Genomic DNA, 22,862 nt, shown 5'->3' on the forward strand with positions numbered 1-22,862 from the left:
TCACTCCCAGGTCTCTATCATCAGTGGACCAAAGTTCTCAGAAACACCTCACCTGTACAGTTTTTTCCCAGCCAGTAAATACCTGTCTAACTTAAAGAGTTCCTGCTCCAAGTAAAACCCAGTTGAAGTTGAGGACAACAGTAGCAACTGTTGGAATCAGTTGTAAAAGTCTGCCCTGGTCCTGATGCCAGAAGAGCAGTAGCAGCCCCCAGCGATGGCATCTGGAACTCTTAACACCCTTGGAGCCCTGACTCAGTGTTCACAGAGAGCAGGAGTTTGGCCAGACGCGAGCTGCGGGAGAGCATGCAGACACCAGTTGGCTTCTCAGAGCCCTATGTGGAGTACACTGCCGTTCCCTCACAAGTTAATACATATTGAGGAATTTTTGTTTGTTTCCAATTTTAAAAATCCTACTTCTCTACCTGAGATCATGAGGAATCAGCAGCAGAAGGACTTTAATAGGTTACTACAAAACACGTAGCTATTACAGGCTGAAAAAGGAGTCTCACCCACAGTAAATTATTGACTAGACAAATGTATCAGTGTTCCTCACAGTACCCTACAAACAGACTCCAGCCCTCAGCTCCCCCGTGGGTCATGTCAGAAGGGAGCTATGCAGGGGACTTCCAGGGCAGGGCACAGCCATTCCTGTGCACCAGAACAGCAGGGGCACAGATGTAGCTGCTGCTTCTTGCCACCCAAGTATAGCATCCTAAGCCAGCAGAGTGAGATGCCCTCTGCTGTCACCCTTCCTGACACGTGATGAGAGCCCGCCTAGTGTCCACACACACAGCAGGGTAGTTGTGGAGGGTTTTGTCACCAAGGTCATGGCACATACAGGTCTTTGTATCGCATGGTGTGGACCCCTCCTTAAGGCAGGTTACCTCTGAAATGTTTTCCTTGTCTATTTGCTGTACTGTCATAATTTTGCTTTTGGCTTATTCAAGCATGTCACAATGTCACGTGTGGTACAGTGATGCCCCGGGGGGTGGTGGTGGGCGGTGGTGTCTCACGCTTGTCTGTTGTCTCGCACGCAGGTGAATCTGGCGTGGAGGACTGGTCTCCGTGGAGCCCGTGCTCTGTGACTTGCGGTCAAGGGTCGCAGGTGCGAACCAGAACTTGTGTCTCACCTTTCGGGACTCACTGCAGCGGTCCGTTAAGAGAGTCACGGGTTTGCAATAACACTGCCCTCTGTCCAGGTAGTGTTAGCAGTACCTCCCTGTGGATGTGCTTGAACTGTGTCATGCCTCACCTGTGCGCCTTGCTCATTCCCTCTGACATTGTCACCACGCCTTGGCCGCACTGCTGCGTGTGGCCTCCCACTGCAGATGCCAGTTTCTTATTTACCTCTTCTAATAGCGTCACCTCAGCTGTCTCCCTTGTGTTTTATTTTCCTTTATTTCACTTCCTTTTAGTTATTTTACTTCATTTCATTTTATTTATGTGACCCTGGGCCTCGTGCTCAGGGCCTGGCGGTTGTCCCTTAGCAGTTTCACTCAAGGCTGTCTCTCTACCAGCCGTACCTTCACTTCTGGCTTTTTGCTGGTTAACTGGAGATAAGAGACTTGGTGTTTTTTCTGCGGGACTGATCTTCAGATCTCAGCCTTGGAGCTGCTGGGATTACAGGTCTGAGCCACTAGTGTCTGGCCAGACCTGTATTTTTGCCTGAGCATTCCATGGCTGGGGACTGTGCGCTTTTCCTTAGTGCGTGTGCAGTCTTTGTGGAGCCCTTGGAAAGAGATTGTCAGCTAAGGCATGCATACAATTTTGGGTGATCTCCATTTGCAGATTCTGCACTTGATTAAAACAAGTGTAGAGTCAGGAACTGGTGGTCGGGCTGTAATCCTAGCTACTAGGGAGGCTGGGATATGAGGATTGTACTCCGAAGCCAGCCCTGGCAGGAAAAGTCCATGAGTTTTTGTTTTTGTTTTTTAATCTCCAGTTAATCACAAAAAAGCTGGAAATGGAGCTGTGGCTCAAGTAGTAGCATGGATGAATGAGGGCAGGCCTTGCTTCCTAGCAGATAGTCAATGTGATCCATTACACATAAGTTTAAAGGAGTTGTTTAATAGATACTGAGTTTCAGATGTACAAAATAAGGAGGTTCTGAGACTCGGTTTCACAGATGTATGAAGCTGCCTAAAGACCTGCACTGGATTAAACACTAAAATGGCTTTGATAGTAAATTTTATGTTTAATGTATTTATCCCAGTAGAGAAACTGGAGGAAATCAAAGCAGGACTTGGTGACAGAACAGTAAGCAGCATGATGGAACGAGGCAGGTAGTCACTTGATAGCAGAAGTAAGAAACAAGATGAGCAGTAGATGATGGCAAAATTAAACATACAACCAAAGGCTCTGAGGGGGAAAATATGTAATTATCAAGAAAAGATCAATAATTAATACCTCTGAAAACAGGACAGTAAATGAGCCAGGCACTGATGGCTCACCCCTAAACTCCTAGCTACTCAGAAGGCTGAGATCTGAGAATCAAGATTCAAAACCAGATAAAGTCTGAAAGTGGAGGTGTGGATCAAGTGGTAGAGCAAAAATCTTGAGCACCTCAGCTAAGGGACATTGCCCAGGCCCTGAGTTCAAGCCCTAGTTCTAGGCCTACCACATGGACAAATTTGTTTTAAACTGAGATTATACTTTGTGTATAGATTTCTTTGCTTTCTAAACTTCTTAACTTTACCTCTACAGAAGAAATGTATATAACTACTAGTTAATTTTTGCTTTCATATACATGAAGTTTTTGTCTTTCTAAATTAAGTTGCATAATGTTGATAAGAGAAGCTTACATGTAAATCATTCTTACAGCTCAATTTGCTCAATTAAAGAGGTTAGTCTTGTTGATTTATTTTTAATTTTCCAAATATGAAAAATAACTTGATAACTTCCTTCTTTTAAAAATGTATTCAAGGAATCCAGTTATAGCAAGTCAGGTTTCTGGCAAATGGTCATTGTCTTGTTATGGCATATTCAGTGCTCAATACTTTTGTTATCTGCCATCCTGAGACAACTTTCACTTGTTTGTCAATCTAATGTGTCCCGAAAATTAGGAACAAGTGAAATTTAAAAATAGTTTAAAATTGAAATATTATCTTAAACAATGTAAACTCCTTTATAAAATAATAAATTTCTCTCCACATAACTGAGACATGAATGAGTAACTGACTGTCTCAGACTCTGTGAAACTAATCTCTTTGGCATTTAATTAAAGACAGTGGCATAAGAAAAAGACAAATTTCAATATTAAAATCAAAATCCACAGAACAAATGCAATGATGACACTGGAGCTTGCTTATATTTAAGTATTACTATAAGTTGCATGCTCAATGATTAATCAATAGCGTTACATCTAATCACATTCTCTTACTTTGCCTATGGATCCTAAGATTTGCAGTTTTTGCTTTGACAGTTTTCTCCTCATCAGCAGTTCTTACTCAGAGGAGAGTAGAGGATAAATGAAGTTGAATGTAGCAGAGGGCCATAGCACCAGGGTGTGCATCTTCCCGTTTGCATTTGTGGCCAGCTCCAGGTTCTGCATCTGCGCAGTCCCTGGGCATTGTGGCCCTGCTGGGCCAGGCGTGGTGCCTGCTGGTCCCTCAGGGTGTGAGCTTGGTGGGGTCCCTGGCTGCACCCCTCGGTGTCTAGCACACCTGCCTTCTTCCAAACGTGTCTGCAGATGATATCTGTGTTACAGCGGGCAGTGGCCTGGCCAGGGACCGCAGCCCCCCCAGCTCTGCACAGCCTGGCAGAGCTCACACCCTGCTCCCACTGAACACCCTTCCCCTCATGGGAGTGCCTCACCTCTGGCCCAGCTAAATCAGAGCACGCGCATATGTGCACGGCACGTCTGCAGGCGGCCTGTTGGGTGTGTTCTGTGCAAGTTATCTGCTCAGCAGGATGAAGACACAGGGCGGCATGGCCCGGCCAGAGGCGAAGAGCACTGTGAAGTGGGTGAATGTGATTTCAGTGCCAGGGAGTCATTGGTACCAAATTTTGCATCCACCAGAGAGATTTCCATATTTTACTGAAGAATAAAAGACCTTATATAATAATTTTTCTATTACAATGAGAACTTCTAATCTTTAGCATATTATGAATTTCACGTGTAAACATTATAAAGTAGTACTATAAATTTCTATCAATTTAGTAGTATCCACAAGAACAAATCATTAATAATATACTATTCAGTTAAAAAAGCCTTATTAAAATAATATGAGGTGAGGTTTCATGTGTCTCATATTATTTTAAAAAGGCTTTTTTCACTGGATAGTATATTATTATTGTACATTGTGGTTAATGTAGATTCATTTATTGAGGACATGTAACCTTAAAAAAATGTTTAGCATGTCCAGTGAATGCTAACTAATCTCAGCAAAAAGGAAAAAAAAAGCTGTATGCAATGCAATTGTTAATTAGCTAGATTTAAGCTTTTCAATATCACGTTGGCTGGAATCTAAATGAGAAGAGGCTAGAAATATTATGACTTCTCCCATGACTCCTGTCGTGTGGAACTGTGCACACTCCACCAAAGAGATTCTGTTGTCATTTTCTACCATTCGTTTTCACTCCCCTTCTTATTCAGAAGTTTGAAGTCTTAAACTTCTCAGAGCATACACCAAAGCCCGAGCTCTTCTGTTTGTAATGCGCACTCGCCCAAGCACTGAGACTTGGGGTGAGAGCAGTGGTTTGGGGGTTCAAAGAAGAGATCTAACGTTTGAATTGATATTTGGTAAAAGACCTCCACCTTGGCTGGTGGTGTTTACGGTGATGAAATGCGAATTATATTTCATTTCTGCTGGAATGTAGCATGTAGTTATGTTCACGCTCCTGTGGGCTGCAGGGTTTCTGAGTGTGTTAGAGGCTAGGGTGGAGGTGGGCGGCTGTCAGGGCAGGAGCCCTGTGCTCCCCTGCACTGCGCCAGCTGCAGGTGCCCTGCATGTATGGAGGTGGGAAGAGAGGAGGGGAGGGTGAGAGAAGAGAGGGGGAGAGGGGGAGAGGAGGGGAGAGGAGAGGGATAAAAAGGAGAGGGAGGAGGGGAGAGGGATAAAGAGGAGAGGGAGGAGGGGAGAAGAGGGGAGGGATGGAGAGAAGAGGGAGGAGGGGAGGGGAGGGATGGAGAGAACAGGGAGGAGGGGAGAGGAGAGGGATGGAGGAGGAGAGGGGAGGAGGGTCTGGCCTGTCACAGAAGAGACCCTGCTCCTTGGTGGAAGGCGAGGGGAGGGAGTTCAGAAGGAAAACCCTTTGGGATTTCACAAAACCCAGGGTTCAAGATGTATTAGAAACCCGAATCCTCAGCATTAAGGGTGTCCCCTACTGGCTGGTGGTTTTTAATGTCTGACTGGAAGGTTTAAGCCAGCCTGGTGGACGCGACCCTGGCACGGGATCCTATGTGCTGGGCAAAGAAGGCAACTGGTTACCAAAGGCTACTGGTTCGAAGGCGCATGGCGCGTGCACAGCCAGTCCTTTTCTGGGCTCCGGGCGCCGCGGGCATGGGGTGCGGGCGTAGGGTGTGGGTGCAGGTTGTGTGGCGCGGGTGCAGGGCGCTGGGTTTAGGGTGCAGGGTTCGGGCTGGAGGGGATGCAGGGTGCGGGCCAATGGGGTGCGGAGTTTGGGTCTGTGGGTGCGGGTGCGGGCGCGGGGTGCGGGGTTTGGGCCAGAGGGATGCAGGGCGCGGGCGGCGGGCCGCGCGGTGTGACTGCCTGCCCTCTCTGTTGCAGTGCACGGCGTCTGGGAGGAGTGGTCGCCCTGGAGCCTCTGCTCCTTCACCTGCGGCCGTGGCCAGCGCACACGCACGCGGGCCTGCTCACCGCCACAGTACGGGGGCCGCCCGTGCGAGGGCCCAGAGACGCACCACAAGCCGTGCAACATCGCGCTGTGCCCGGGTGAGCACCCCGTCCTCCCCGTCCTTCCTCCCGGTCCCCGCCCGCCCTGTCCCCGCCTGTGGTCACCGTGCTGGGACTTCCGTGGACGCGCACCCACGTTTCCCAGGCGCTCAGCCCGCGTGCCCTCGGGGATCCTGGGTTCAGGACCCTCATCGTGGTCACCGGCCTCACACCGTGGCCTTGGTCTCTACGCGTGCTCCGCACGCCGCACACTGGGGCAGCAGGGACATGGCCCGACCCGCACAGCCCAGGCCATGGCCTCCATTCCTCAGGACCCGGCCTGGCTTGCCCGCGGCCCCGTGCACAGGCCCAGCCGCTCCTCTCCCGCTCCTCTCCCGGCACACAGGCCTGGGCCATCTCCCGGAGGCCTTCCCCGCGCACAGGCCCAGCCCCTCCCGTCCCCGTGGACAGGCCCCCGCGGCCGTCAGGACGCGTCCCAACGTGGACACGCGGCTGTAGCCGGCGCGCGGTCCGCCTCTGTGCTCAAGACTTTCAGAAACCATGGGCAGAATGCGCACACGCAGAGGTGCACGCCCAGCCACAGATGGCCAGAAGGACGCCTGCCTGTCTGCAGAGAACCAGATGGCGGCCGGGGAGTGACGGCAGGGGGCCGCGGGGACGCAGACTCCACCTTCCGCATGCATGCATGCCCTGTCCTTCTCCCTCAACCCCCCCCCCTGCCCCAGCCCTGGCCCCAGCCGCTGCCACAGCATCCCAGGCTCCGCACCGAATAGATCCCAGGACCGGGCGCCCAAGCAAGGAACCAGGAAGTTCACACACAGACCCCTCTGCGCAGGCACCCCACCATCACGGTACCATAGTTCCCGAGTTTCACGGACTTCGCTGCCCGGGCTAGCTTTGAACCGTGATCCTCAGATCTCATCCTCCTGAGTAGCTGGGATGGCACACACATTTTCTACATCTGTTTAGTGATGAACTAATGTGCTGAAGAAGGGTTTGATTCACATAAGGACATACAAACACATACATGCACGTGCCCGTGCACACACACATACCTCCAGACATTTACTGCAGATTCTTGTTTACTCTTCCATAATATGTGTACATGGTATTTCTGAGCACATAGGACAGCTGAGAGGACAAAGTTACGGAGAGTGGCAGAACTCACAGCACAGCGTTGTCTTATTTTATTGGTGCTGTCCACCCAGCACTCGCCTAGATCATAAGGTGAGTTTGTTACTCTTGGCGGTGTGGAAAAGCCAGCCTAGGAAACTGTGCTGTCAATTCGAGTGTGGAAAGAGACTTATTTAGGAATCCAACTTCTTTGATGTGATTTAGGGAAATTTTTAACAAAAGGAACTTTGTTCGGGATTGGCTGCTGTAGGGTATGGGGACAATTCTATGACTCAACTATCTGAATATATTTTCTAGAAAAAGGGAATGCCTGCTTCGGTTATCTAAGAAGTACATCAACTCATATTAGCCAGGAAAAATATATTTGTTAATTTGTGGGTTTTACTGTGGCTCTTACTTGTGTCTTTGAGGTGATGTGGTGTGCTATATATTGATATACTCCAAATGAGAGGGTAAAGCAGCTACGTAACAGTCATGTAACAGACACAAGACTGAAATAATGAAACACCTGTGTCACCAAGTCCCATTTGCACACTGAAATATGCAAAGCTAAATGTAACTAGGTGTTATGGGGGGAAAAGGTTTAGTTTAAATGTAGTTTTAGTGGGGAAACGTGGTCTGGAATTCAGAACCAGTGAATTTGATTTTAGTTGCAATACTCAATTGGAAATATTTACTTAGGCAATATTTGTGAAATGAAGTTAATGTTTATTAAACTTTTATGTCCTAGGGCCCTTATGATTAAAATTAGGTGAGGGTACCCTGCATATATCAAATTTGATATAAAATGGAGGAGGTTTATCAAGATTTGTATGAGGATTACGATACTAAGAGACTGGACGAAGGTCAGGTTATCACCCTTCCCTGGCTCTGTCAAAAGCTGGGGGATTCCCCTCCTGGCATGTCTATCTGGGCGGGCACCCCACTTGAGAAACACATTCCTGTAGCCCTGCCTGTTGCTGAGAGAGGCGGGAGCTCCCAGGACAATCCCAGATGCAAATGGCTCTGTTTTTAGAGCAATAGGTTTCCACGTGGCTGACCTCAGGTGTGAGGCGTCCTGCCCAGCCCTCTGCAGGGAGTCTGTCTGGTACAGGCTGTCAGTGCAAAGAGGCCTGACCTTCACCTGATCTTGCCTCGAAGCCCGCACTTGTCTCTGCACAGCCTTGTGAACATCTGACACACAAATCCGGCCTTGTTAACCTGCGGCCTCATTAGCCTGCCTTTTAATTGATTTGAATTTTACCTCTTAACCTTCTCCTCTCTTGTATGGCAATTTTTTTCTTCATTTTGGATTTTTAAACATTATAATGGTCATCTTCCAACTCCAAGGTTGTAAGATTTTTGCACTTTTGTGTCTTCATTCATGTTGGCTTGTTTTATTTTTACTATTTTCCATCATTTCAACTTTGTAATTCCCTTGCCAGCTTCTTTAAGTCCTTTTGAACCTTACCACGACCCCCTTTTTATGTATCCAATTTTGCTTTTAAAAACAATGGGGAATTTTAAGTGATTTTAACCCTGCAGGTAGAAAGCAGGGATTCTGGCTTTTTCAGCCTGTGTGGGAGCAAGCGTTCAGCCCACTGTTCCTCATCTGTTGCCTTCTGAAGAGCTCTTCCCAGGCCTCTGGCTACCTGGCGCCCTGCGGATCGGAGCTGGCCTGTACCCCTACCATCACTGAAACAGGGCTCTCCCCTCCCTTCCTCTGGCCATGTTCCACCCTGGAGGGGGAGGGGGACCCATGCTCCCCAGTGGGTTCCAGAAGAGGGCAGTTGTGATCCACGCTGAGCATGGTTTCATCTCTGGGGATCTGGTGGGGTAAGGGCCACGCAATGGCCTTTTGTCCTGTTGGCTGTCTGGGTGCAGAACCCCTGGGCACCTTGTCACACTGCTGCAGTGAAGGGTCACCTATGTCATGTGACATCAGCATATAGTGGATACAGTCTGATTACTGGCTTTCCTCTTGCTTCTACACACAGCCATTCCGTTTTCTATTCCTAACACCCGCCCTGCCCCCTTGTAGAATGACTCTGAATGCAATGGGCATTTGGAGTTGAAAAGTCCCAAGGAAGTGTTCGCTCTAACCTGCTTAGCATAGAAGAAACTGCATGTTATAGTGCAGCGTGTGCCAAGTGGTGCCCTGTCTCTTCCAGTTTGCTCTCCATTTTCCTGCTCAATCCTTAGTTTTAGGAATTCCTTGCCCACACTGGTGTAACACTTCACTGTGCGCTGTTTCCTGCCCACTGTGCAGTTTGCAGATGTCCCCACTCTGCGGTTCGAGGCAGTCACATTCAGACATTTTATTTTCCTGTCTTTGGAGCTTGGGGTCTAGTCTAGAACTTCTTGCCCATTCTAATGATCTGAACGTTTTGTATTTAATTTCTTTCTTTTTTCTAGATAGGAATTTGTCTTTTGCACAGGGTTGGTCTTGAACTGCCAGTGTCTTATCTCTGCCATCTGAGTAGCTGAGATTACAGATTAGTACCTCCACATCTGGCCATTTTGTTTATTTTTGAGACAGAGCCTTACACTGTATTCTGGGTTGACCTTGAACTTCTAGTCCTCAGGTCTCAGCCTCCCAGTTACTGAGATTAAAGACAAGCAAGCAACACCATATTCAACAGCTTTAGGTCTCACATTAAAAATTTTAATATGTTTGGAGTTGACTTTGGCAAATGATGAGAGGTAAGAGTCTGATTTCATTCTTCTTGTGTGAATACAGTTTTTCCAGAACTATTTATTGAAAAGGCTGTCCTTTCCGGAATTCACGTTCTTGAATTCTTAGTTGGCCATAGATCTGTGGGTTTACTTCTGGGAGTTCTGTCCTGTCCCCTGCAGTGGATGAGGGGGTGGCTTTCTTGCCTCTTGATTCTTACAGGTCAGCACTGTACAGGAACTCACCTGAGCAATGCCACCTGCTTTGTTCTTTTTGCTCAATATTGCTTTGAGTACTGAGAGTACCTCTAGCCCAACATTAACGGTGTTTCTTCCCATTCTGTGAAGAATTCCATTAGTGTTTTTAATAGTTTGTATTGAATTTGTAGGCTACCTTGGGTTTTATGTATATTTGTCATAATAATGATTCTTTCACTTCATGAATTCTGGATGTCCCTCCATTCTGTGTCTGTGTCCTCTTCAATTTCTTTCACAAGTATGCTACTGTTCTCATTGTAAAGATCTTTTGCCTCTTCAGTTAAATTTATCCTAGGGTTTTCGTTGTTATTGTTGTTGTTGTTTGGTAGCTATTAGAAATAGAATTGCTCTCTTGATTTCTTGTTCAGATACTTTGGTATTGGTATGTAACAGCACTAAGGATTTTTACATGATGTGTTTGTGTCCCACAACTTTTCTGAATTAGTTATTTCCATTAGGATTTCAGCTATTGTCCTTGAGGTTTTCTGTATCTAAGATCATCTTCAGATGATGCCCTTGCTAGGCCAGAGCTCTGCCACTTCACTACCTCCTCATCTTGGCAGTTCCTCATTTGTTTGGCCAAACTCAAGTGATATCATCTTGTCTTTTATTACTGGAGATTTTTTGTTCTTGATCCAATGGCATTATTTGTTATTGATCTGTTCAGATTTTCTATTTCCTCATGACTCACACATGGGAAGATGTTTGTGTCCAGGGATTTGTTCATGTGTCCATGTGTCATGAAGTTTGTCGACATGATTCTTAATAACTTCCAATGATTCTTTTTTATTTATGTGGTGTCCCCTCTAATGTCTCCCATTTGGTCTCTGATTTCATTGATTTGAGTCTTATTATCCAGATAATGGTTTGTCTATTTTGTTTGTCTTTTTAAGGAACCAAATCTTTGCTTTTTATATTGTCTTTGACATTGTATATTGTTTTTTAGTCTCTTTAAATAAAATAATGTATTGTTTTTCTGACTTTTTTTCTTCTACTAAGTTTGATTTTGGCTTGTTCTCATTTCTTTGGAGTCTTGGGATGTGGTGATAGGCTGTCTGCTCCAGATGGGTCCTCTGCCATTTATATATAAGCATTGATTTCTGTAAACTTCTTTGGTCCTGTCTTTTATGTAATGCAGGCTGTACCTCCAATTCCATTTGTTTCAAGAATATTTTAAGATCTTTCTTATTCCTTAGTCCATTGGCTTTTCAAAAGTAAGGGGTTTAATTTATATCTGTTGGTATAATTTCCAAGGCTGGGTGGCTTTGTAAATCAATGGTTTCTAGTTATTACATTGTAGGTAGACAAGATATTCATGGCTCAACACAGCTTGAATTCTTGAGCTTTATCTGGTGACACATGCTGTCCTAGAGCTTACTCTCTGAGCAGAGGAGGGTGAGTTTTCTGCAGCAGAGGATCAAAGGCTTCGGGGCGCATAGTACATAGCTGTCTGTTGTTTCTATGTAGCCCAGGTACAAATTAACACTGCTGTTTTCTTGTTGATTTTCCAAAAATAAGGGTGTTGAAGTCCCCAACTCTTACTGTATTTGAATTCACCTCCTTTATGCCTATAATATTTAGCATTGGTTTGGGTGGTCTGATATTGGATAAATATTCAGAATTGCTATTTCTTCTTGCTGATAGGTCCCTTCATCATTGTACAGGACCTTCTTTGTTCATTTTGCTGCTTCCAGTTTGGAAGCTGTCTTATTTGACATAACCATAGCTGCTTCCACTTTCTTTTGGATTCCTATGTCATTTTCAGTCTATGTAAATTCTTGGAGTTGTAGTTAGTTTACTGTAAACAAGTAGTCAAGTCTCTGAATTTGTTTTAAACCATAGACGCACAATTTGCAACAAATTCTGTTTAATTCTACAGTCTAATTCTATGTCTAAAACAATATCATAAAACCTGACACCTTGGTTTCTGGGCTGAATATCTTTCCCTATTTATTTGAACACTAATATAATAGTTCAGTAAACCTATCTACTCTTTACCTACCTTATTAAGCAAAAGGAGTCAACCTGATTCTATTTTTCTTCACACCCTCCCTGCAACTTATCATCTGTGCATCTAGAGAGCAACACAAATTCATCTTCCTGTTTCTAAAACAATAGTAGCTTCCACTGCCCAAGTTGACAGCAACATGGAATCCTAGTTTTTCACAGTATCCTGGCCCCTGCACAAAGCACTGAATACACAACAGCAAGATTGTTTTCAAATAAATGTAAAAGGATAAACTATGTCATTTTTCTGCATTAAAACCCTCTTGTAGATCTACGTCTCCTTTGTTTACACAAGGTCAATAGAATCCTATAATTTCTTTTGCATACCATCTGATCCCTTCTTTCCAGTGTCCCCAGCTTTCTCTCTTTCCCCAGACGCACACAGCTGGCTAGACCTCAGTATTTGCCCAGAGCTGCATATGAGTGATTCCTCTGCTTGCTTTTCCTAGCAATCTGGGATTCGGGTACAAGGCCTGCTGGAACTGACATCCTCTTATCTCCTTCATCTCACTGTCTTCCTGTTGTCTGCAGTTAATGCTCAATAAAATGACTTTCCAATTTTCAATTTTAAGTACAATAGCAAAAAATATCACCCACCAGATGCATCTTCAGTTTTATTAATTTTTTATGTAGTTGACTGTAAACAAAACTTCATATCCCAAATATTTCCATGATGTCCCAGTGGTATTTAATATCATATTATACTCAGGAGCCAAATATCAATTTATTGTTGAGCTTCAGCCAAGATGTAAAATATATACATTATCAAAAAGGATTGAACAACAAATACTACAGATATATGAATTAAAGTCCTTATATTTTTGTTTCACTGATGGTGAAGCAAAGTCATCTCTCAGGAAAAATCTAGTGAGTAAAACATGGGGGTTTTTTTCCTCATTTTTCCCTAATCTCATTTCAGCAGTCCTTTCTCGATCCTTATAAAACTACAAACTGCCAAGCTGTCCTTTCTCCAGAATCCATATTGGGTTTGTGCATTTCCTCAACCTGCCCTCCCTTATCCAGTGCATGTTACTTCTACACTTGTGACAAATCAGAGGTAAAAGGCATTGCAACCCAAAACATTCAAGGACACAACACAGTTCCTTCCTTCTTTTATCAACTTAGATTAAGCTGGCATCATTTATCTGCACATTGCTTTTTGGATGCTTTCAGTAATATACATGCTTGCACATTTCTTTGCCAACTATTTTGTAATGTTCAGGGTATGAATCTCATTGTTGCAAACCCTTCTCATATGTCTTAGAATAACAAAGATTTGTAATGTAGGCTTTATTATGAGACTTATCTTTGAAAAGTTGCACTTCTATTCAGTAAGTTGATGGTTTATAATGTTCTACTAATTTACTAGAACTTTTTCTGTCTGGTACATATGCTACATTGGCTACAGATTTTATCAAATATTTTTAATAAAGTCAGATGCTAAAATTACATGAATGCAATGATCAAAGTGGCATTTTGTGATTTTTAATCTCAGAGAAGGTTTATTAAGTACAGCTAGATAGCTATTAAACAACCTACCATGTAATAGCTACACACAAAGCTTTGAAATTAGGTTGAAAGTCTTTCCTCAGATTCTGCCAGCCTCTGCTTTGCTTGGACAGGGTTTTGAGTTGTTGTGTTGTTTTATAACAGCATTAGCTTATGTCAGAACTTTGGAGTATGGTAAATTCTCTTTTACCTATGATCAAACAGCCTTTCTACCATGGAAAATCTTTGGGAAAGCTAAGATGGCTACGTTCTAGGGCTTTCATAACACATGCGAGATTGTTTGCTCTTAGCAGGTGTTTTATACTGCGTCCTTTGCTCATTTCTGTTTGTAGCACTGGCCTTTGGTGGTATCATTTCCTTTGTCTGAACTATTTGGTCTCACTTTATTCCCATACTATCTGCTCCCCAAACAGATTTTCTCTGTCCGAAAAGCCCTGAACACTGCCTGTGACATGTGTTTGCTCTTGAGAGTGGTGGTGCTCACCTCTAATCCCTGTTCTCAAGAGGCTAAGCCAAGAGGATTGTGCGTTCAAGGCCAGCTTGGGCTAAGGTGATCCTGTCTCTACACCATTAGACACAAAATATGTTTTTAGCTTTGACCTTTCTCTTACCACCTGATGTCCTTAATATTACAATCTTGAAGTTGGAACTTGTGTCTATTTTCCTTTATTTTTAATTAACATGCATCACCATGTCTTCTAACTAACAGATTATCAAAATCATTTGATTAAATGAGTGATGGTTAAGTGAATCTGTAAAGACAAGCCAGGCTCCATAGCCTTGTGAACTGCTGTGATCAGTACTGCGAGTGGGTCCGTTACTTGATCACCGGCTTTGTTTCTTGAGACCATTCTTTTGGAGTTCCCCCTCCATCCTTCCTCGGTAGCTTTCCAATCTCACCAGATATCCTGGCCCTACCTTAGACCTTTTCCTCTCTACCCACTACTAGATGTGATCATGGACTCATGCATTAAGACATGTCCTGGCTCCTTAATGAGTACAGCGGCCAAAATTCTCAATGAAGCCAACCAAAGCCCTTCGATGCTGGGCCTCTCTGGAGTCCACTGGCACTGGTCTTCCTTCCATCCTGCATGTACTCCTGCTTCCTCAGCAGCAAGCCTTGTCTCTCAGTTTTCCCAGTGTTCGCCATAATTGCTGAAACCTCAAGTTGTGAGGGAAAGCACTCAGCTCTTCTGAGCTCTTCTCTCACAGCGTTCTGAAATCAATCTTGGCAACACACTCTATAATTGGCTTATTTAGCATGTAACTAACTTATTTTTAGGGATTCCTTTTCTCAAATGTAACTTCTCTGTTGAACTGCTCAGTATTTAATTTACTGTCCAATGTTCTAAGGACTAGCTCAAGGGCGTGTACATTTTAAATGCTGAGTTGTTTTTCTTTTTGAAAAAAGAGAGAAGTGAATCAAAATAGATACTGTGGGTACTAAAAAAATAGGTGTGAGAAAGCAGGTGGCAGTAATTCGGGGAACAGTAGTAAAATCTCATGCCAGGGTGACCTGGTGGTTTTCAATTGTGAATCTGTTGACAGGTTCACTGCAAAGGTGATCTTACCTTGTGCTGTTGAACTGCACTGAATGACTCTCTCTCTCCCTCTCTCTCTGCCTGGGTAGTCGATGGACAGTGGCAGGAGTGGAGTTCATGGAGCCAGTGCTCTGTCACGTGCTCAAACGGGACGCAGCAGAGAAGCCGGCAGTGCACAGCCGCGGCTCACGGGGGCTCCGAGTGCCGAGGGCCCTGGGCCGAGAGCAGAGAGTGCTACAACCCAGAGTGCACAGGTGAGGCTGGGCCTGCGGGGGTGAGGGGATGAGGGCGCCACCAGGCGCGCCACAGTCATGGAGTAAGGTGTGTGGGGGGGGGTGTATGTGCATATGTGTGTGGGGTGGGTGGGTGTGTATGTGCATATGTGTGTGGGTGTGTATGTGCATGTGGGTGTGTATGTGCATATGTGTGTGGGGTGGGTGGGTGTGTATGTGCATATGTGGGTGTGGGTGTGGGTGTGTGTATAAGTGACGGGGGTTGTACCAAGCCCGTTCTATACACCATAGTCGGGAGTTGAGGAGATTCAGAGATGAACAAAGTTAATGGGCGCTGGACTTGTCGGAGAGGAAAGAACTGGAGAGCTGCTGTGCACAGCCATCCAAGGGCCGAGAAGGACTCGGAACATCACCGTGGGGACCCGCGGACCAAAGCTGAAGGGGCGGACAGCGGGCAGGCCTCGGGCTGACCCCGTGTGTCACAGGCACTTCCGGGTGACAGTGGGCGGGTCTCAGGCTGACTCCATATATGGCAGGCACTTCCTGAGAAGCAGTGAATGGTTCTCAGGCTGACTCTGTGTGTGGCAGGCACTTCCGGAGAAGCAGTGGGCGGGTCTCAGGCTGACCCCGTGTGTGGCATGCGCTTCCGGGGGCGGCGTGCTCCACTGACCATGACCCCTGTCTTTCAGCCAATGGCCAGTGGAACCAGTGGGGTCACTGGAGCGGGTGCTCCAGGTCCTGCGACGGCGGCTGGGAGCGAAGGGTCCGGACCTGCCAGGGGGCCGCGGTCACGGGGCAGCAGTGCGACGGCGCGGGGGAAGAAGTGCGGCGCTGCAGTGAGCAGAGGTGCCCGGGTAAGAAAGAGGCTCCGGGTCAGAAAGAGGCGCCAGGGTCAGAAACAGACGCCCGGGTCAGAAAGAGGCTCCGGGTCAGAGGTGCTCGGGTAAGAAAGAGGCGCCCGGGTCAGCGGTGCCCGGGTCAGCGGTGCCCGGGTCAGAAAGAGGCTCCGGGTCAGAGGTGCCCGGGTCAGAAACAGGCGCCCGGGTCAGAAAGAGGCTCCGGGTCATAGGTGCCCGGGTAAGAAAGAGGCGCCCGGGTGAGAGATGGGGGCTCAGGTGTGGCCAGACCGCAGGGGCCGCGCAGACCCGTGGCCCCAGACAGTCATCTACACAGCCACAGGACAGCATCAGGTAACCTAGAAGATAAAACAACGCTGTGGAAATCTGAACGCTTGGTCTCTAACACTAATTGATCTCAGCTTAAAGAATGACCTGGAACTCTCCATTTATGTCCCTTTCCACATTTTCCACTCGAAAAGAAAATTCAAACAAGAAACGTTTTTAAAACAGAAGTAGCTACTCGATTACTAATGAAAGACATGAAATAATGCTGCATTAGAAGATTTTACATATAGGGGCTGGGAGTTTAGCGCAGCGGGAGGGCGCCCGCCTGGCGAGCACAAGGCCCTGGGTTCCATCCTCAGCCCTGGGGGGGGGGGGGAAGATTTTACACATAGCACTACAAAGAATGCAAGATTAGAAATGGTCAGACTATAGTGAACAGATTTCTATGATGTGAAAGACAGATTTCTTCTTAAACACATGCATACACCAAGCTGGGTCCCAGTGGCTCACACCTGTAGTCCTAGCTACTTGGGAGGCTGAGATTTGAGGATCAGGTTTCAATGATAGCCTGAACACAAAAGTCAGTGAGACTCCTATCTCCAGTTAGCAAAGAATAAGCCAGATGTTGAGGTATGGCTCATGGAGTAGGATGCCAGTCTTGTGCAGAAAAGCCAAGCAAGATCATGAAGTCTTGAGCTCAGACCCTAGTACCTACAGTAAAAAGAAATATGCATGTTGTGAAATATTCATGACACACAGAAAATTCAGTAATTGTAATTTTAGTATAATACCATAACCAAAAATGCTATGAACATAGTGGATAACAGGATGAGCTCTTAAGATTTCATAAGGAGATGTAGACACATGGGCTGCATTTAGTAGAGCTGAGCTCTGTGGTCCAGGCTGCATCTCCTTGGCTGTCCAGATGCATGGGTAATGGGAGACACAGCTGCCTGTGGGGCTCCTTTCTAGTTCAGAAGCCAGATACTCCTGCCTCTAACATGACCATATCCATTTATAGAAACTAGGTTATTCTAAGAGGCACTCAGAAATCAAAACTTTGTCATTGTGCATAATCAGAATTCTAAAAATGCTTCCCAGTTCAGCAGCAAGAATACCAACAGCAGCTGGACTCTAGGAGGAGCTACGAGTCAGCAGATTTTCTTTGAGCTTGAGCTCTACAATTAAGTGTATTAATTCTCCAGGCCATGTGAATTGAGAGTGGTGAGAAATAAGCAGCATGTAGAGTTTGAGTGAGTGGGAAACCAGTGCAGGTATCACGATGAAATCCCTGTGCTGCTCCACAAAAATGAACAAGTGTCAAGCAAAAACATGTATTTTTTTCAAGAGAGACATTTCCTGAGAACAGTAAAGTGTGATTAAACAAGACCGTTTTAAGATTTGAAATATTTAAACCACTCCTATCTCCTAAGGTTCTTCCACATTCTAAAATCCTGCTTGATGTACACAGGTGAAGATAGCCCAAGTGCAATCACACTTACGAAGACTGCCACCTGCTGTTTGAAAAACAACTTACAAATCTGCTTACCAGAAAGAACTTGTGCCGCCTTTCCAGCTAAGCCTGTCTGTGGGCTTTTATGATTTAAGACAGGTTAAAAGTGATCACATGAAACTGAAAACATTTCTTACATTAGACCTATGTTGGGGGGGGTAGTATAAACATATTTATTTTCCCCTTTCCAATAATGTGATTTGAAAAGGACCAATAATTATTTTGAAGATAAAAATTGTCTCATAATGAAACTAAATTCTTGAATTAGCACAGATACATTACAGAATACTGCTTATGCAAGGGCAGACTTCTGAATGTGTTATCATCTGACACTTTTACGTTAACATGGATTGTGTTAGCCACCACAGCCCTGGCTACCTATTCCAATGCCTGACAGCACAGAATAGAATCCTGACTGACAGCAGCAGAGGTTGAACTCAGAGTTGGTATGCTGCTCCTTAGCTTTTTCGCTCTAGTGCAGCTCTGCCAACTGAGTTCTACACTGAGTTCTAAGCCTGCTTTTCTTTTCTGTAGTTTCTGCATAGTACTTTAGTGAGTAGCAGGGTAGAGTTCCTAATTTCAACGATTAACTTGCTTCAGATTTACTCATTAACAATATAACTCAGAAAGCTTGCAAATTACCACAATATTTACTAAGGCATTTTCCTTTTTTTGTCAATAACAAAGCCTCAGCATATGTTTCCTTTAAAACATTATTTTTCTTCTAGTATTATTTTTAGTCCTGTTCATTCTTAATTTTTCTTGCAGTTTCTGGGCGCATCTACTATTTATTTTTATGCCTCACTTAATTTTAATGCAACATAAGAGACCCACTCATGTCAAGGAGAAATAAAATATACCTACCTCTTTGTTCTCATAATTAATGAAAAAATGATTAATTATCTAGATTTGCTCATGAGCTGATATAATGTCTATTAGAAATGAAAACTAAATAAAACTTCTCAAGATATGATTTCTTATTTGGGGTACAGGGATAAAAAGGATATTGAATTAGCATCATTGACACAAATAAGATTCCTTTTGTCTTCATGAGAAAAGAGAATGAGAGAGGGATGAAAAATTTATTTTTAAGAACACTGCTAGTTGGAAAATAGAATAGCTAAAGGGAAGATAATTAAGTGCCCAATTTTTAAAGTGGTCAAGCTCACTAAATAATGGTCACATTAATCTCATTTCCGTTGCTCACCCTGAGGCTGTGGCAGTTAAAACAGTTGGACGGTAATAATTTTTACTGGTTTTGTGAAATCGCCACAATGTGAAACATACTATTTTAAAATTATTTTTCCTGGTTAAAATTATTTAGTAAGCAAGTGTCACTGTTGGCTGGGCTCACATTCACTCTGCTTCCCTGGACTTCCCTGTCTGCACCCAGGGACACACTGTTTACACACCTCTCTAAGATCTATCACTCTGTAGTCATTAATTGCTAAGTTGGAATTGACCACTTCCAGGTAAATATTACATTTGATTTATAAATAACATTTCTCTTCTTGGAACCACAGTTGCTTTGTCTGCAAATGTTAAGTAAATTCTGCTGGCCGAGCCACTTAGGAAAACCTGCAAAGTAAGATTGCCACATCATGCATGTGCCAAGCAGTGGCAGCCTGGTCCGAGGATGTAGCGACGGTTCTGACTTTTATGTCTAAATGTATACCCGTGGAGGACAGCAGTGCTGTTGGGAATCCAAGTTACGTCTTTTACACTCTAGTACTTTGATGTCAGGATGTGGTACACTGTAATCTAGTAAATGTGATCCACACACACACACACACACACACATACATTCATGCACACTGAAATCTCAAGACAAATGGCATTTAAGAGCTCTCCATCTCTGTGTGATGCCTTTCAAACAGCTTCATTTCTAGATACCAACAGAGACTTCAGCTTATTTCTGAGTAATTTGCTTTTCTGTTTCCTTGGTAGTAAGAATCACAAAGCTTGCTTCCTTTATATTCCTACTCTTCTTATTCTCCAAAACAATGATTCCCAAATTTCATTCTGCTTCAAAATCATCACAAGTGCTTGCGGGAATGCCCTCCTGGCCAGATCCTTCGTTACTCTGGTTCTGTTGATTTAGTTGGGGGCCACGAATCTTCATGTCTCACAGGCTGCCAATGATGGCCATGGGGGTGATGTGTAGACCCTACATAGGGTTGTCATGACCTATCGAAGTGAAACAACACAACGAATAGTAACAACGATGTGATCAAATAAACCAGGAAGCAGAAGGAGCCAGGATCTGCCCATGAAAGCTGACACCCTGCTTAGTAGGAGAGTAAAGTTTTATTTTAGTTGTGGTTCTTTGCAAATGAAAAGGCACTGCTCCCCCAACCATGGCCATCGAAATAGAGATGGTCTGGTCCATGTCTTTGTGAAGAACTGTGACAAGCAAAATGACCTCTCTTCCCAGCTGGGGAAGGAGAGGGGGTTGTTGACTAGTTGGGAATCAAGGGTGGTTAGCTATGCTCCAGCAATGCCCAGCTCTCCAGTTCACACTTGTCCTGTTGCACAGAAGCAGGGGAAGCAGATCTGTGGTCCTGTTGCCACATCAGCAGCACCTCTCTCCTGGCAGGAGCTCCTTGCCACAGAGTGCTCCCCGCATGGTGCTAGTGCCGTGCCCATATGCAGAGTACCACCAGCATGGTGCTAGTGCTGTGCCCATGTGCAGAGTGCTCCCAGCATGGGGCTAGTGCTATGCCCATGTGCAGAGTACCCCCAGCACTATGCTAGTGCTGTGCCCATGTGCAGAGTGCTCCCAGCACGATGCTAGTACTGTGCCCACATGGAGAATGTTCCACCCATCTGTAGTGTGAAGGCAGGGTGTGGGGAAAGTTGGAGGTCTTGGTGCACATGGATTTTCTTGCACATCAGGTCCTAGGTAGAGTACTTGGGGTAGATCATCTCCAGTGAAAACGTTTTCTTTGTTAGAGACAAGTGTGATAAGTGTGTGTCTGTGTGTATGTGTGTGTGTGTGTGTGTGTGTGTGAACTCAGGGCCTCGGGCTCTCATTTGGTTCTGTGTGTGTGCACACATGCACGTGTGTGCCAGCCCTGGTGTTTGAACTCAGCTCTCTCTGAGTTGTTTTGCTCAAAATTAGCACTCTGCCACTTGAACCACAGCTCCACTTCTGGCTTTCTTTGGTAGTTAAGTGGAAATAAGCGTGTCATGGACTTTCCTGCCTGGACTGGCTTTGAACCATGATCCTCCAGTCTCAGCCTCCTGAGTAGCTAGGATTCCAAGTGTGAGCCACGCTCACTTAACTTTTTGCCCAAGGTTGGCACTCTACCACTGAGACCTCCAGTTCCAGTTCTATGCAGGTTAGTTGGAGGTAAGTTTCTCATGGTCCTTTCTGGCTTCGCACCTGCATCCTCAGATCTTGGCTTCCGGAGGAACTAGGATCACAAGCATAAGCTGCAAGCACCCCGCGAGTGTAATAATTATGCACACTACTGCATGTCAAGGGTGAACTTACCATTAGAAATTCAGATGTGTCCAATGAAATGTTCATTGTTCAATCTCACACGGATCCACACTGAACTATTTGCCTGCAGTAGACATCAGCTTCACCTTTTTTATTCCAAATCACCAAGTCCATCTTAGCTCGTGCTTTTCAAAGCTCCTGCCATTCCGTTAGAGTCACGATGATTTCTGTGGTCAGGTGGCAATCCAGAAGCTTTGTGAAAAAGTGTTGGCTTCTGCAGAGTTTTTACAATTCCAGCTTGTCTTCAGCAGATATGCTTTGAACATTATAAACAATGTCACAGTGCGCTGTTCATACCGGTTCACCTCCGATCAATGAGCCCAGCATCGACAGCAGGTGGCACCACGTAGTGAGTTTATTTTTGTATTGAATGTTCTCAGATGTCTTCTGAAAACAAAATCATTTCAGATGTTCTGTACAGATGGGGCATATCAAGACCCCCCACCTTGAGAGAGGGGGTGTGTCAGCCCAGCTTAGCCAATATTGACACTGGAGAGCACACAGCCCTCCCCTAAGAGCATTTCCCAGCGCGGTCTTTGGTTCCAGAGCAAGGCCTCGGAGTCTTCAGGGCTGAACTTCAGAGGCTGAAGCAAGTTCTGCATGACCGGGTGGACAGACAGTACAGCCTGTGCCATACCCAGGCCTGTTGCTGTGGAGATAGTTGTTTTCACAATTTTTCTGATCAGATTGCTCATCAGATGAGAGAATTCTCACAGCTTCTGTCATGACAAAAATTTCAAAAGGAAATTTCATAGTAACCTTCTAATACCCGACTTTGTCTAATTTAGAAATATTGGCAACATGTGGATTATTTTTCAATTGAGAAGAAAAGTAGAGAAACATTCCTATTGTGATTTCTTCCTTTTATCTCACTTTATAAAATGAACGATACATTTCAGGAACTATGCATCAATTTTTTAAATTATGGAAGTAAAAATACAATTTAATTAATGCAACCCATTTTTGTCTTCAGCAATCTCTGAGACAGTAAAGGTGAATGTTAACCTGTGGCGTTTCTCATTGCACACCACAAGCCGTGGATCACCTGCCTCCCCCGCCCTCTTCTCTGGCTGCAGCGTGCATCCCCTGTGTGCAGACACCATGACCGCCATCTTCCCATGTGAGAGGGGCCGGGTGCCTTCCCTACACTGCCCACTCAGCCTGGGCTCCTGCCCTGGGCCCCCCTCCCTCCCTCCACCGTCCCCATTCCTCTCCTCTTGCCACTTCCTAGAGGGGGCTCTGTGGATCATGCGACATGTGCTGTGGAGCCTGGTAGTGCTTAGGCTTTGCCTAGAGGCCTTCCATACAGGAGGGAGTCACGTCTGGAATGTGCCATTGCTTCTGGGATGAATGATAAAACATGGTAGCCGATGGCAGTTATGAAGCAGCCGTGTGTGTACCCTTTGTCTTTCCAGCCACATGTTCTACCTCTGCATGGCTTGTCTGATGATTGTCCCTGAATGATTCAGTGGCCTTCATCACGTGACAAATGTACAGGAATCCTTCATAGCTTTCCATGACTTTCCATGAC

At 45.3% G+C, this 22,862-nt stretch overlaps 1 protein-coding gene across 1 annotated transcript in view; it reads left to right on the top strand.

The window, feature by feature from the left end:
* Adgrb3 (adhesion G protein-coupled receptor B3) overlaps positions 1–22,862 on the top strand; it is a 529,297-nt gene that overhangs the window by 180,767 nt on the left and 325,668 nt on the right. Inside the window, exons 3-6 of the mRNA XM_013032264.1 lie at positions 1,038–1,199; positions 5,730–5,894; positions 15,046–15,210; positions 15,879–16,043. Of these exons, the coding sequence (XP_012887718.1) occupies positions 1,038–1,199; positions 5,730–5,894; positions 15,046–15,210; positions 15,879–16,043 (657 nt within the window). The remainder of the gene's footprint in view (positions 1–1,037; positions 1,200–5,729; positions 5,895–15,045; positions 15,211–15,878; positions 16,044–22,862) is intronic.

The sequence above is a fragment of the Dipodomys ordii genome, unplaced genomic scaffold (genome assembly GCF_000151885.1).
Source record: "Dipodomys ordii isolate 6190 unplaced genomic scaffold, Dord_2.0 Scaffold152, whole genome shotgun sequence".
Lineage (NCBI taxonomy): Eukaryota > Metazoa > Chordata > Mammalia > Rodentia > Heteromyidae > Dipodomys > Dipodomys ordii.